This window comes from Pterocles gutturalis, unplaced genomic scaffold (genome assembly GCF_000699245.1).
Source record: "Pterocles gutturalis isolate BGI_N339 unplaced genomic scaffold, ASM69924v1 scaffold37872, whole genome shotgun sequence".
NCBI lineage: Eukaryota > Metazoa > Chordata > Aves > Pterocliformes > Pteroclidae > Pterocles > Pterocles gutturalis.
The window spans coordinates 843-14,686 of record NW_010116749.1 but is presented as its reverse complement, the minus strand read 5'-3'; the positions used below and the strand labels follow the sequence as shown (position 1 = coordinate 14,686).

The 13,844-nt window shown below is 39.7% G+C and overlaps 1 protein-coding gene across 1 annotated transcript; it reads right to left on the bottom strand.

Annotated features, from left to right (window-relative positions):
• Window positions 1–1,761: 1,761 nt before the first annotated feature.
• SLC1A2 (solute carrier family 1 (glial high affinity glutamate transporter), member 2) lies at window positions 1,762–12,574 on the bottom strand (the record flags this gene model as incomplete). The annotated part of the gene is made up of 5 exons (XM_010075597.1): window positions 1,762–1,995; window positions 4,795–4,921; window positions 7,928–8,096; window positions 11,528–11,778; window positions 12,422–12,574. Coding segments are annotated over 5 exons (934 nt in total), but the record flags the coding sequence as incomplete, so codon positions are not given.
• Window positions 12,575–13,844: the final 1,270 nt, after the last annotated feature.

The following is a 13,844-nucleotide window of genomic DNA, read 5'->3' as shown; positions in this document are numbered from 1 at the left end:
TTCTGTGATTCTGTGATTCTGTGACTATGCAAATATCTTCCTCCTCCAGCTCTGCCGCCATGAGGAAGGACAGGTGGGCAGGCCATGGAGATAAGGTTTCTTTATTAGAAGAGCACAATACGTAGATGCCTTCCATGGTTCCTCACCCCAGACAAAGAGTTTTAATAAATCCCCAAATAGGAAGCATTTACAACTTCCAGAGGTACCAGGTTAGATCATATGATGGTGGCTGTTGTTATGTGGTCACTCATCTGTGATGCAACAAACTGGTCCACTTCTGCTTAGCCAGTAATGCAGATCTGGATAGCAGTTAGGTGGTAAAGCTAGCATTCAAGTAAATCCATATGCTGGAATCACTTAGAATCCCCTATATTTTTCCACTTTGGTACTCCAGCAGAAAAACATTACTTCACGCTAAAAAAACCCCCACAAATATTCTGTATGGACACTGTAAATTTTGTATTGAAAATCTAAGAGGAAACTCAAACACTTCAATGAACAAAAACCTTAGGGAAAGTGTGGTTTAGTGAAACTCCTGAGTAGACGATATCTCCTATAATCCTGCATTGTTTATCACAGAGCCACAGAATTGTTGAGGTTGGAAGGCACCTCTGGAAGTCACCTATTCCAACCACCTTTCTCAAGGCAGGGGCAGCTAGGGTAGCTTGCCCAGGACCATGCCCAGACAGATTTTTGTGTATCTCTAGGGAAGGAAACTCCACAACTCCTCTGGGCAAAACTGTGCCAGCATTCAACCACTGTCACAGGAAATCACAGTAAAAAGATTTTTCTTGTGTTCACATGGAATTTCTTGTGTTTCAGTTTGTGCCCACTGCCTCTCGTCCTGTCACTGGGCACCACTGAGAAGAGTCTCACTTCATCTTCTCTACACTGTCCCATCAGATATTTATGCACATCAGTAAGGTCCCCCTCAGAGCCTCTTGCTCATCAGGGTAGAAGTTGTTCAGCAGAGTGGTTTGGGTTGACTCAAAGGGGCAGATGAATTACAGTTCTTTCATTTTTTTCTGAAATCAAAACTGCTCAGTTTTCCGATGGTCAGTTTTGAACAAGGCTTTTTTATTTTCACCTTTTTAATTAAAATGGAAGATAAAATTTTCTTCAGAAAGAAAACATTTATTGAAGAAAAACACTTCAAAATATGGTAGTTAACTGAAAAATATTTTTAACACAAGATCTACTGACTGCCCCAGTGCAAAACACCAATTCATTAGTGAGAACTGAGTTGCCTACACACTTTGTTGAGTCTGTTCTGTGCATTAGCAAACAGTCTAAAATGCCCAGCTCTTCAATGAAGTCTCCTTACTCTGCCAAAATGGATGAAAGAGAAAAATGAGATTTTTTTAATTTCTTTCTTGAAACCTATAAGTGTTTATTTTTTTTTTCCCCAAAGCAATGAAACTGGTCTTAACATGCTTTCAGAATAAATAAAATTATCACTGTTTCCTAGTTGAGGAAACAAGTACAGAGGTAACACAATTTGCACAAGTCATTTGGCTAATGCCAGAAAAGAAAACAAAAAGTGGGTCTCCCAACTCTCTACAGTTGGCTGTATAACCTCTCTAAAAAATCCCAAAGGTATGTGGTTATTTTTATGTATTTCAACATGTCTGGATTAAATAGTTTTTATTCAATGGGATAAAATTATTTTGCAGTGAAAGTCAGAACAGCAGATGTATTATCTCTAAAAAGCAGTTAATAATCTGCTAAAAAATAAAGCAAACTGTTATTTCTCAAGTGTACCTGGAAGCTGTGCCTAGTGCTGTGATCCATGCCTGGAAAATCCCAGCAAGGAATGAAAATGGGCTTTTCCTTGTTATCACAAAGTAGAGCAGAGGCAGGAAGATCCCTCCGTGGATGACAAGACCCACAATCACAGTGACCATGTACATGCCAAGTTGTCTAGCAACTACTTCTAAGTCCTTGATTGCAATGATTTTTCCACAGATCAGGCAAGCAATGCCCAAAGGGGAATACCTGGAGAAACAGAAGAAGCACAGACAGAACTAGTCTTTGCAGCATAGTCATAAAAATTGTGCTCAACAGATCATAGACTGGAGAAAGAGTAGGGTGCTGTCCGGCTCAACACAGAGATGCAGATCAGGATTTCATGGATATTCAATGGATAGCTTTCACATCTTCTTAAAAAATAATGGCCATCACAAACAAATTCCCCATCTACATCATTTTATTCCATCCCATCAAATGGAATATGCTTTTCCTGAATAATGTTTGATCCTGGAATAACATCGTACAAGAATACTATAATGTTACACAGGCTTGGAACATTATGAAGAGTGGTGTCATATTTGTCCTTAATACATACCTTTCACAACCCATTGTTTATCCCATTTCAGGCAGCTGCATTATTTGTTCAAGTTAAACTATTTGTTGTAATTAATTGCCTTTATCTTGAAGACTGCAAATGCTTCCATTACATTCTTTCAAGAACTTGGACAAACGCTCTTTAGTTTATGGATTCTTCATTAATTATGTGCTTTTCTTACTTAGGGCAGGGTTTTTGTCACCTCAGTCATGTGATTCCCCAATGGCATAAATGGAACTTTTAACCAGGATGATAACAGTAGTACAGTTTGGTAACAAAATAAATTGAAATTAATTATTATTTTACAAAATTGATAATCAGCTATACTGAAAAATGCCTGGAAATGCATAGACAAAAGATAATATTTATATCTGCACTGGTAAAGGTTAGAATATTATATAAGATTAAGTGACACTCACTTTCTCTTTTTGTTTTATAAAACCTAGGCTGGGAGAAAGTAATGTGTGTAACATGTGCAGAAAAAGTAAACAAAATGCCTCTCTAAAAATAAATGGTAATGTATATTTTCAAAAGTGATTAGTGATTTGCATGCTTAATTAAAGACAATACAAAGGAAACGGATTTTCAGAATAAATTCATGTTTTTTGTAAGAAACATCTCACTGTCTCTCAGGCAACGTCCCCCAAGCCTGGAAAACCCCCAGTCACTTGAAATGCAAGGCCAGCTGTTACAGCAGTTATCATAAAAAGCCATGTTTCAATGAACTTGCCAAAGCATATTTCTTATAGAGAATCACTTGGTGTCAGAGCCAGATGTCTGAGTTGTTTTATGTTTGCATAGCAATGCCATGCTCCTGAGAGTCTGGAGCTGCCATGAGAGTTCCAGTTCTCTGTGCAGAGAAAACATAAACTAAACAAAATGTTACTCTGCATAAAGAAGTGCATTTATCTTTACAAACACACAGAAAAATCCCTGCTTCTGGCCACAACAATTCTTTAAAAGTTCTAGACAGAGATGAACAAGCGTAATTCCCAACATCAATCTCCTTTCTCACTAAAAGAGAAATAAAAAGCACATCAGTAAAAAAGAAACACAGTGAATTACTTGAAACATGAATGATTTCCTGCCATTGCAAAACCAACTACTACAGAAAATTTATACGGTAGGCAAGGTATTATGTCTTGGGTGTACCAACGGGTGCTAAGTGAAGTAAGAGTAAATTCCAGCTCTTGGAGTGTTATGAGAGTATAGCCACCATCCCTCTATGGAGTCAAGAGCAGCAGGTTGCAAGAACTACTTTTATTTGTGAATAAAAACAACTGTGGTTTTATGCAGACAGTTCATCTACAGAAAAGCGGAAGCATAACAGGAATGCAAAGTCATTGCTTCAAGTTCTGGCTTTTGTTCTACGCATTTCCACATCGCTGTTGCCATCTGCATCACTCTTGGAGGACAGTCTTCCTTTGAAACACTGGTAAGTGCTGAAGACTCGCACTTCAGGCACCCTGATCCCTTTTCTGTAAACTGTGTCCATCTAGAGCCTCAGAGAAGAGGCATACTGCAGCCTTGTAACTCAGGAAACCACTTCCAGGGACACCAGGGAGTCACGGGGAGCAATGAGCCATGATATGTGTGTTGTGTTGGAGTGGCTATTTCTACTCTCAAAGATCTAGGAGATAGGAAAGACAGTAGCACAATCCGAAACACAGCAATGCATTTTTATGTTTTGAAAAACTGGGTTTGTGTGATATAGCCACACTCAGCACTATGTACAAATAGCTCTGGGGAAGCACACAGAAGAAACACCTCAAAAAAAAAAAGAGAATCTCCTCACTGAAATGCAAACAGGGGCTCAGTCTTAATTGGGCGGAGTCATTCCCTTGAAAGCAAGCCAGGCCCCACTATTATGAATGGGTGTACTTCAAACCAGGATGGATACCTTCCAGTGACCCCACTGCAGAGAGGTTGTAAGACACAGATTCTGCAGAAGCTTTGGGTGGAGGGACTACACATCACTGAAAACCACTGTAATTTTATTTTGTGATTAAGTATTTTTACTACAGAAGACAATAAATAAAGTGTGTCTCCAGGCTTCTTCGTAATTATACCTCCTAGCTAATACCTTGGGACCATGCTAACCTCCCAGGAAGATTTGGATATTCTCATGTGGGGCGTTCGTGCTTGCTTAGGTGTCCTATGTAATGAACTTCCATAATCAATTTTGCATCTGAAGGCCTTTACTGGTACCTACATGTCTTGGATTTCAGTAAGCAAAGAACAGAATACCTTCAGAAATATTTCAAATTGGGTCCCAAATAATCCTCAGTGAACAGAAATAATGCTGCGGTGGTTCTAACATACCTGTCAAGGCTTTAAAAAATGAACAATTTAATTACAATAACAAACGGTGGTCACTATGTGCTATGTTAGTGTTTTATGAGGTTTTTAAAAATATTTTCTTGTTCTAGAAGTTAGAACTACAAACTTACCACATGATCATAGTTACTAACTTCATTACAATCTCATTCAGGATGTTGAAGAAATCCACCATTATCTTGGCCTGTTCTCCCATTTTCCCCATAGCAATGCCAAAGGCAATAAAGAATCCTATCAGACCTATTGGTAAAAAATGGCAAGACAAAAAAAAAAGCAAGTCAACCCATGTTTTTTTAGGAAGTTTTGCAACTAGTCAATGTTTTGATACTATCCCCTAATCCAGTTTTCAGAACTATAGTGTATTACACATCTCTTGGGACTTTTTATCGTGGACTCCCTTTCAACTTTCATGATCACATTCAGAACATCTTTTATTCATCAATATTTTACTAAATTCCAATTTTACAGCCCAGCTTTTTTTTTTCTTTTTTCTTTAATTGATTTGATCATCAGAAAAATACCCATACCATAATCTTCTCAATACCATGCAGCTGTTAGAAACCTCATAGCCCCTGGCAAATGGGAGAGGCAACACAACTCCATATCATGAGACTTTTTTTGTTGCTAAAACAGTCACTAGAGACCACAAGAGAGTTTTTCTCAAGCTTTACAAAAGCCCCTTCACAGATACAGCCTACAGACTAGTCAGTCCTGGATTACAGGGAAAGGCAAAAGCAGCCCCAGAACATAACTTTCGCAGGCCGGGAGTATTCCAGTTAAATGAAGAAGCTGGGGTGGGAGGAGAAGAAGGGTATTGCACTCTACGCTAAACCACAGAACTCTCATTAAACAGATTAACCTCACTGAAATGGGCTATCAGTGGATATATAATCATAGAATTCCATACAAGTAACATTTGGTCCTCAATTTAAATGTGAAGGTGCGAAAGTCTGGAGTACTGAACTATCAGTGTGAAAAACCATCCAAGTACATCTGTCATGTAATACTTTGGAGCTGTGTCTCCAATGTTAACCTTTACCATCCAGCAATTTTCAGTGTCCAGAGAGGGATTATTAACTGATAGATGGTTTGAATTTGAGGACAAAATTTCAGTCACTATTTGAGTTCAGTATTTAACAAATATGTGAACTCAGCTGGGAAATTCCTAAGGAAAAACCCATCAGGAAGCAAAAGCATTCAAGAGAAGGGAACTTCAGCTACCAGTACTCTGGGAAAAGACAGGCAGTCCCACATCCTCACACTGGGTTTAGCAATCAGAATTTTTTTTTTTTTTTTTTTTTTTTTTTTTTTTAATCCAGCCTCCTGGATGTAAAGTAATTATTTAGCACCAAGCTGTCTTTGTTGAGTCACTTGAACAGGGAAGTGAAGCGTATGTTTGTGTGCTACAGAGCATAGAGAAATGATGAAAAGCTTTTCAGTCAAAGACCAAGTAGCTTCCTGGAATCCAGACTCTGCTTCAGAAAATGTTAGTAGGTGGTTTTGTTCAACAGCTCCAAACAAGCTGTTACGTTAGTCATACGAGTCAAGCTGGTTCATATTTGCAGGAATTTGCCTGGCTTGTACAGTTTATGCAAGCTGGATGGCAATTCCCCAACATTTTCGCTTCTTCATTCAAAACCAAACCACACCAAACCAAAAAAAAAAAATATTTGGGAGTCATTTGTCAAAATACTACAGCAAATGCCCCATCTAAACTGTGTATTTCCTTTCTGTAGGAATTGTGTTCAGCCTTCTACATCTTTTCTTATTCATGACAGAGCCTGCACAAAACAAGTCCAGCACTGAATGCAATGCATGTCTCACACTAGAAATATTGTTTCATTTTAATGCATAAGCAGCGCTCCAGAAGAGAAAATAGCAGGTAAGAGTAGCAGCATGAGCAATGAGCTGCTGCCTCACATGGGGTGCAGATTGCCAAATCGCAGCTTTAAAAGAAAGCAGCTCCTCTGCTCACAGATGTTGAGTGGAAAGAGGAGCCTGGGAGGGAGGCAGAATATAGTGGCTCCTGGCTCTGATGGAGCAGGCTGCTTTGCAGAGAAACAAATAATCAAATAATCAAACAAATAATGCTCAGTTTACTGATGCTACCTCCCCTACATCTAAGCAAAGCAGCCACTGCCAAGCAACCCTGGAGAAGCTCTGCAGGCACAGCGGCCACTGTGTCAGCAGGAGCAGCTGTAAGGAGTCTGAAAGGGACCATTTGCCCCTAGCCTAGTGGTGAGATAAAGCAGTAGTTCAGGTACTGCCACATACTGTCCCACTTTGAGGCTGACACCTATAAACACAGGTGTCAGCCTCAGCCTTGTGGACATGCTGCCACTGAACATGAGTATCTTCAAGTATAGGCATGCTGAGGAGGCTACAAATTGAGGGCTAATTTGTCACTGACTTCACCCACATCCAGAAAGTAAGAAGGTGAAGGAGGAGCATTGCTCTCTGGGCTGACAAAATGGTAAGTCCAGGCACAGAGGAGAAAACAGAAGTGGTGTGGTGGCTCTTCGCTCCCCCGCACCCCCACCCCAGTCCAAAGAGGTGCTTCAGGAAGGGGTGGGAGATAGGCAAAGCCTTTGTACCACTCCCACCTGATGGCTTGTCCAGACAAGATGGCACAACAGCAGTTTTTCATAATTTGCAGCTGGTAAAGGTCAGCAGCCAAGATGAAAGAAGGAGGGAGTTGTGACTCAGAGATGTGTCAAGCCTGTCTGGGATTTTTCTTGGGTGGTGCGGTTCACACCCCACCTCCCACTTCAGGCTCTGCCTCAAGCCAAATCCTAGTTCAGTGTGCCCGAGACACCTACTGGAAACAGCTGAGCTCAAATTCACCAGGGAGTGAGTAAAGCACCAACTGGCTCTTGAAGCTCTCCCCCAAAACTGTTTTGACTATATGGGTTAGTATTAGTTTAAGTAGGCTACTTCTAGGGTGAAAGGCTATTCTGGGTACCTCCTACATGCTTCCCCACTGTACTCCAATTAATATCTGCAAAGCTGCCAATCCAGAATAATTCATTTGATTGTTTTTGTGATACAGTCGTTATTTCTAGGAAGACCATTAGAGTTTCATCTCAGAGACCAAAGGGCAGCCAGTAGGTGATAACATTTGATGATTATTTGAGGAGACTAAACTTGCACTGAAGAGCAGACCAGACAGTACTGGCTGACCAGGTACAGCCAAAAACTGTGTCATACATACAATGCACATATTTGACAGGCAAAAACCTTTCCTACCCAGGACATTCATGCCATCCTTAAATTCAAGTCCCTTCTTAATGACCATCTGGGCTTCTGGTGGTGCCTCGCGCACTGTCTCATTCATCATAGCAAAAGCAGAGTCAGTGACATTAGGTGGTTCTTCAATGGGTGGTGGCACCAACACCTTCTTGGTGACAGTTTGGATCTGAAGGCAATAAAAAGGGAGGATGAGAATGGAAACAGACTGAATGCAATCCATATGGGAGATCAGGAAATAATCACAGAGTCTTCACTTGAAATTCCATAGAACTATGTTTTTAAATTATTAGACATGCATTCCACAACCTCTTACCGTCTCTTCCGAAAATAAGTTTGTTTTTCAATAGTTCCAAGTGTCACAAAGTCCTGGGAGTCTTCCTCATGACTCTAGTGTGAAAAGTATGGCAAATACTCTTTCCTTACCACTAGGATGTAACATTTTACAGACAGTTAGTCCCTTTGTCCAGATGGTTCACAAACAGTGCTTCACAGATTGTATGTTACATGTTGACACCACATTCAGCACCTCTAAGATCAGCCACAGTAGCATCTCTGCAGTAGGGCTTGTTACACAGCTCAAGTTATCATATAGTTAGTTTGATGGCTAACTCGAATAAAAAATTTTGGACATTGCCAACACTTCGCTTGGAGACTGCAAGAGGTCAAAATGAAATACACACAGTCCCTTGAGCTCTCTGGTTAAAATATTGTGAGTGACAGATAAGAGAAAAATTATCAAAGCTACCAGATTACCTATTAAATCACACCTAACCACCTCAAAAAAGAAGGCATCAGCATCTGAATGGATCTGGACCCCTCCTGGCACATGAAGGGTGGGGTCAAGGATGGGAAGGAATGATAGGGGGAGAAATAGGCTTGAGTTTACAGCTAGGAAAAAAGGGAGGAGGGAGTGGAAAAAGAGCTCTGTGACTTGCTGCTTTTAGAAGGGATGTTTTCCTCCCACTTCACACCTTGAGCCTTTTCTGCCTCTTCATGTCTCTGGGACATGAAGAATGGTTAGGAAGCTATGACCAGTTTGACACGGCTTCCCATCTGCTCCCGTCTTTCTTTGTTACTAGAAACATGTTTGATCAAGGCATCAGAAATGGTGCATTAGCCTTTCAACTAACATGTGCACCTTTCCTGTTGAGATGGGCATTGCAGTACTATGGATGCTGATCCAGATTCAATCCATATATTTAACCTAATGGTTTTAAAATACCCGACGTCTCTCCTTTCAAAACCTGCTGCCTAAATCTAGAGAGGGGGATGTAGACAGAAAACCTACATAGCTTTGTATGAGAAACTCCTCAGTTGTCCTGAAACAACTCCAACATTCCTGCACATTTACATTTTTTCAGAGTTAAATTTTACCTCAGGAATGTTGTCAACACAATATTTTTTATATGAGGTATCCAGAATGTAAGAGCAGAGTCATAGACATTAAACGTAAAACATTAGACTCTACACACTCACAAATTCCACTACAGTCACTTAAGTCAAAGGTCCTCAGCCCTTCTTTGCACAATGCCACGCTCACTAAAAATGCAGAGCCTAACATCAACTTTAGATTCTGACAACAACGTCTGAGGCCAGAAAACCATTTAAATGTAACAATCATATTTACAGATTATAGTCCCATTCTCTTTCATGGCACATAAGATCTTAAGTCTCTGCTGGAATAGCAGTTTTCATTATAAATTAAGATTATTTTTTTTTTCTGGACTACATGAAAATTCAAGATATACTGAAATCCCATGATGGGTCAGAGTTCAGTTTGCAAATAAACTGTCTCAAAATTGTAAGTGAACCCCTTCATTACTTTCTGCCTGATCATAAGGGAAGGCATGTAAAACTCCCCTACAGACCATAGTTGCACAGTACCACTGCTGTGCACCCTTCAAAATCGTTCTTCGCAGGATTCCTGCAAAAAATTGCTGCCTCCTAAGGCAACCTGGAAACACTGAATGCTCATGGAGAGAGTCTGTATAAATGTGGGAAGAGAAAATATATGCTGACACTATTAAAATCAGTTAATTTTCCTCCTAAATAAAGAGAGAGACAAGTTGAACTCCTTACTGAGGAGTTAAGGGCTCATAGAAGGCACAAGATCCATCTGGAAAGGAGCAGTGACTTACTTTGCAAATGAAAGGTGGCTTTGTGGAAGAGGCTTTCACTGGCAATTAGTTTGGAAACTGATAAACACTGGAAAGCCAAAAAGCTCACTCAAAAAACAATCAGTGGAATTGGTGATCCATAACTAGTGAAGTGACCTGAACATTGATATTACACACACTGAAAAAGCGATATTAAGGTTCCAGGAAAACTATCTGACATGGGTAACTTCTGCTTTTTGTCCTTTTGTTGAGATAATTGACCATTTTCAACTGACCAGAAATTTAATTCTCCTCTCTTCCACAGTTCAAACAATGGAAAGGAAGAAAAAAAAAAACTATAGCACCCTGCTCTCATCTCAATTTTTCAAAAATACATTTCACATTACATGTGATGTTTAGCCACCCACAGTTTGACCACATAACTGGCATTCCGTGATGATTTGGAAATATTGAGAATATTCTCTCTTTAAACTCCCAAGGACTATGTGTTTTTATGTTGATGGCCATGGAAGAAGTGAAGCAATCCAAGCCCTTTTGGCTAAGCTGCCCTCCGTTCTTCCACTCCCCACAGCCTCTTCTCCCTTCCCTCTCTTCACTTTATTCTTTGGCCATAACCACAGCTCTAGCTATCATGCCACTTCACATAGGAACACTTAAGAACAGGTTTGTCAGCAAAATGTGTTCCATCCAAAAAAAAAAAAAAAAACCCAAAAAAAAAACCATCTGTGTTATTGCCAAACAATTTAGTTGTAGGAAAAAGCAACCTACATACAAGAAATATCCTTAAGCAGAAATTAGGAAGCGTGCATTTTTTCTTTATTTTACCCTTTGAAGTGAAACTGTTTTGATTAGGCATTGGTGAAAAGCTTTCAGGGAAAATTATCTACCTACAGAGCAAACAACACAGGATGCAAGCATTCTTCTTTTCCAGCATGCTTCAAACCTGGCCTGATGGAGCCACCTGCAGGTGGGTCAACCGCTTGACTGTATTATCCTCATCTAGTCCGGACTCTTAACACAGCAATAGAAGTTATGAGAGGCTGGGTTTTGGGGTACATTTCCACTGGCAATCAGCTGGAATGAAGATCATCCATATATAACAAACAGGGCACTGCAGAACCATCTGCTCTGTAACTAACAACCAAGATCAAATTCAACTTGGGTGAAAAATCCCGTAATTCATCAGCTGTTCAGCCCCAAGCCAGCATTCATGACCATATATAGTACATAAAAAGTGGGGAAAAAAATTAAGTTTACTTAATAACAAGCTAAAAATCATTTCCTTTAAAAAAACCTATGAATTTAAATAGTAGCTACAACATAAAACAACACAGCTATAAAGAATGGTTTTGCATTTACCTGTATTTCTCTTTGCATCATCATTTCTGTCATTCACCTAAACAATGACATTAATTCTAGAGAAATTCCTGGTAAGTAAAAGATGTAAAAAAATATTACCAAGGAGAGCAGAAGAATTTACCTGCTGAAAGCATGCTTGGACTAGGTTTTCAGGGAACAGGTTTCGGATCAAATCCAAGAAAGCATCCAGACTAGATACTTCATCATTCTTCTTCCCTTGACCAAGCTGTTTCTTGAGTTTCGGATTCCCTGGATGGATGGCTAAAACCAAAATCACACCCAGCACAGCAGCAATAATAGTGGTGGACATGTAGTAGATCATGGCTCTCGTACCCAATCGGCCACTTGCTTTAGCATCTAAACCAGACAGTCCTGTAGGTGTTTATTTTAAGAAACAAACAAATATATTGACACTCAATATCCAATTCAACAATCATCAAACAAAATCCTTTATAGTTTGCAAAGTTGCATTACTTCCTACAGGTGGCTACTTTTGTCCTTGTGAAAGTCTCATCACTAGATAGATTACTGAAGCTTCTCCCTCCAGTTCTTATGTGAATAATATCTGCTGCTATGAATTTGAAGAGAACCATTTAAGATTCCATCTAATTGCAGAGGAGGCATTGAAAAATAGATGAGAGCTCTTACCATCCTTTGCCCTTGGTTGCTGCGAACCGGTCATAGTCAGGCTGACACCACAGCTTTAAGAAGGCTAGGCTCACTAGTGCTATGCCATCTTACTTCTAAGGTCCAATCAAGAAATTAGATGAAACAGCATATTAAGAAATTTCTGATGTTCAAGAAGGTAGTATGTGTGCATGTGTTTGAAAATAAATTAAGTGGAGCATCTATGTATTAAAGCCAATGGAGTTAATCAGAAATTAACTCTAAAATACACACTGCAACTGCAAAATGCCTGACAGGATCACAATATTATTCTTCCTACATTACAAAAAGCAAACCAGGTGATATCTTTAGCAAGCATCTTAAAGTATTTATGGCTAATAGATCTTACCTGTGATTAAACTGGAGATAATTAAAGGGAGGATCAGCATCTTTAGCATCCTCATAAGTATATCTCCTGGGAAGGCTATTAACATGATGATGTCAGGGTCAATAGGCGTTGCCAGACGAAGAAGACCCCCACACAGTGCACCCAGGATGACACCTGGAAGAAGAATAAAAGAGAGCATGTGGGTAACATAAATATACCTGAATGTGGATTGATTACCTAGAAGAACAGCCTAGAAGAAAAATGGTTACACAAGGCAGCTGATTTTTGGTAGAGACAGTTTTTGGAAGGCTTAGATCTCTTATTAATATGAAGCTGTAACACACCTACCATGCATCTCATGATTAAAGATAAGTGGTCCTGATGTAGAATCTTCTGCCAGCTGAGCTTACACCTAGTGTACTGTTCTGCTTCTGCAAATACAAATTTGCTGCAAACCACAATGTTATTGAGGTTTACTAATACTGTGTAGGCCTTGCAACACATTGAGGGATAGTCAAATATAATTCATACCATTGTTCCACAGCTGACAAAACTGAGGCACCAAGAGATGAAGTGATTTATATAAGGCCATACAGACCTGACAGAAGACACAGGGTTAGGACCCAGATCTTTGGAGCGTGACATCTAGCTCTCAACAGAAGAAGGATACCACTTGAAAACAAGGTCAGCAAAAGTAGCTATTTTACAGCCTAAGAAAAACTCCGTAGGAAAGCTAGAATAGTCCTGTGAGGAAAACAGATTCAAGTTGCATTTGGATGGTCTTGGAAGGGTGTGCCTGATCTGGAATACTGCACATATCATCAAGGAAAACTTGATTCTTAGTACTCATTTACTACTCCTTTCCTCTGACGGTCTACATCCTTCTCTTTTTGTTGTGATAATGTTCTGAAATCACAAGCAATCCCTTCATCGCTTATTTAGATTTGTACAGTTAATAACACCTAAACCCCTCTATCATGACTGAGGCTGTTCAAGCACAGTCTAGAGAAAAAAAAGGCCATGTTTGCTTTTATAACATGGTCTTTGTGAATAGATATTTTATGTTTACACCAGGATGCCTTTGTTTTGCTGATCCCAAGCCCAAGTCTCAATTGTAATAAAACTTGACAGCAAACTCTGAGTTGTGATTTGCAGCAACACTCTTTGAAGTATCAGTTTGATACAACGGAAAATATATGTGTATTTAAAACATTTTCTGGAACCACATCAGGCACCTTCTAAAGATGATTCAAAGCAAATGCCGTCTAAACGCTTCAGCAGTATGGGTTTCAAAGGCTGAAAAATATGGATGTGAAATTTGCAGCTGGTCTTTCAAAAAAATAACAAAATAGGGTATGTCTATGAACGTCATGGTTTAAGGCCACCCAGCAAACTAAGGACCACTGCAGCCTCTTGCTAAAAAACCTCATGTCTGAGTCAAGGA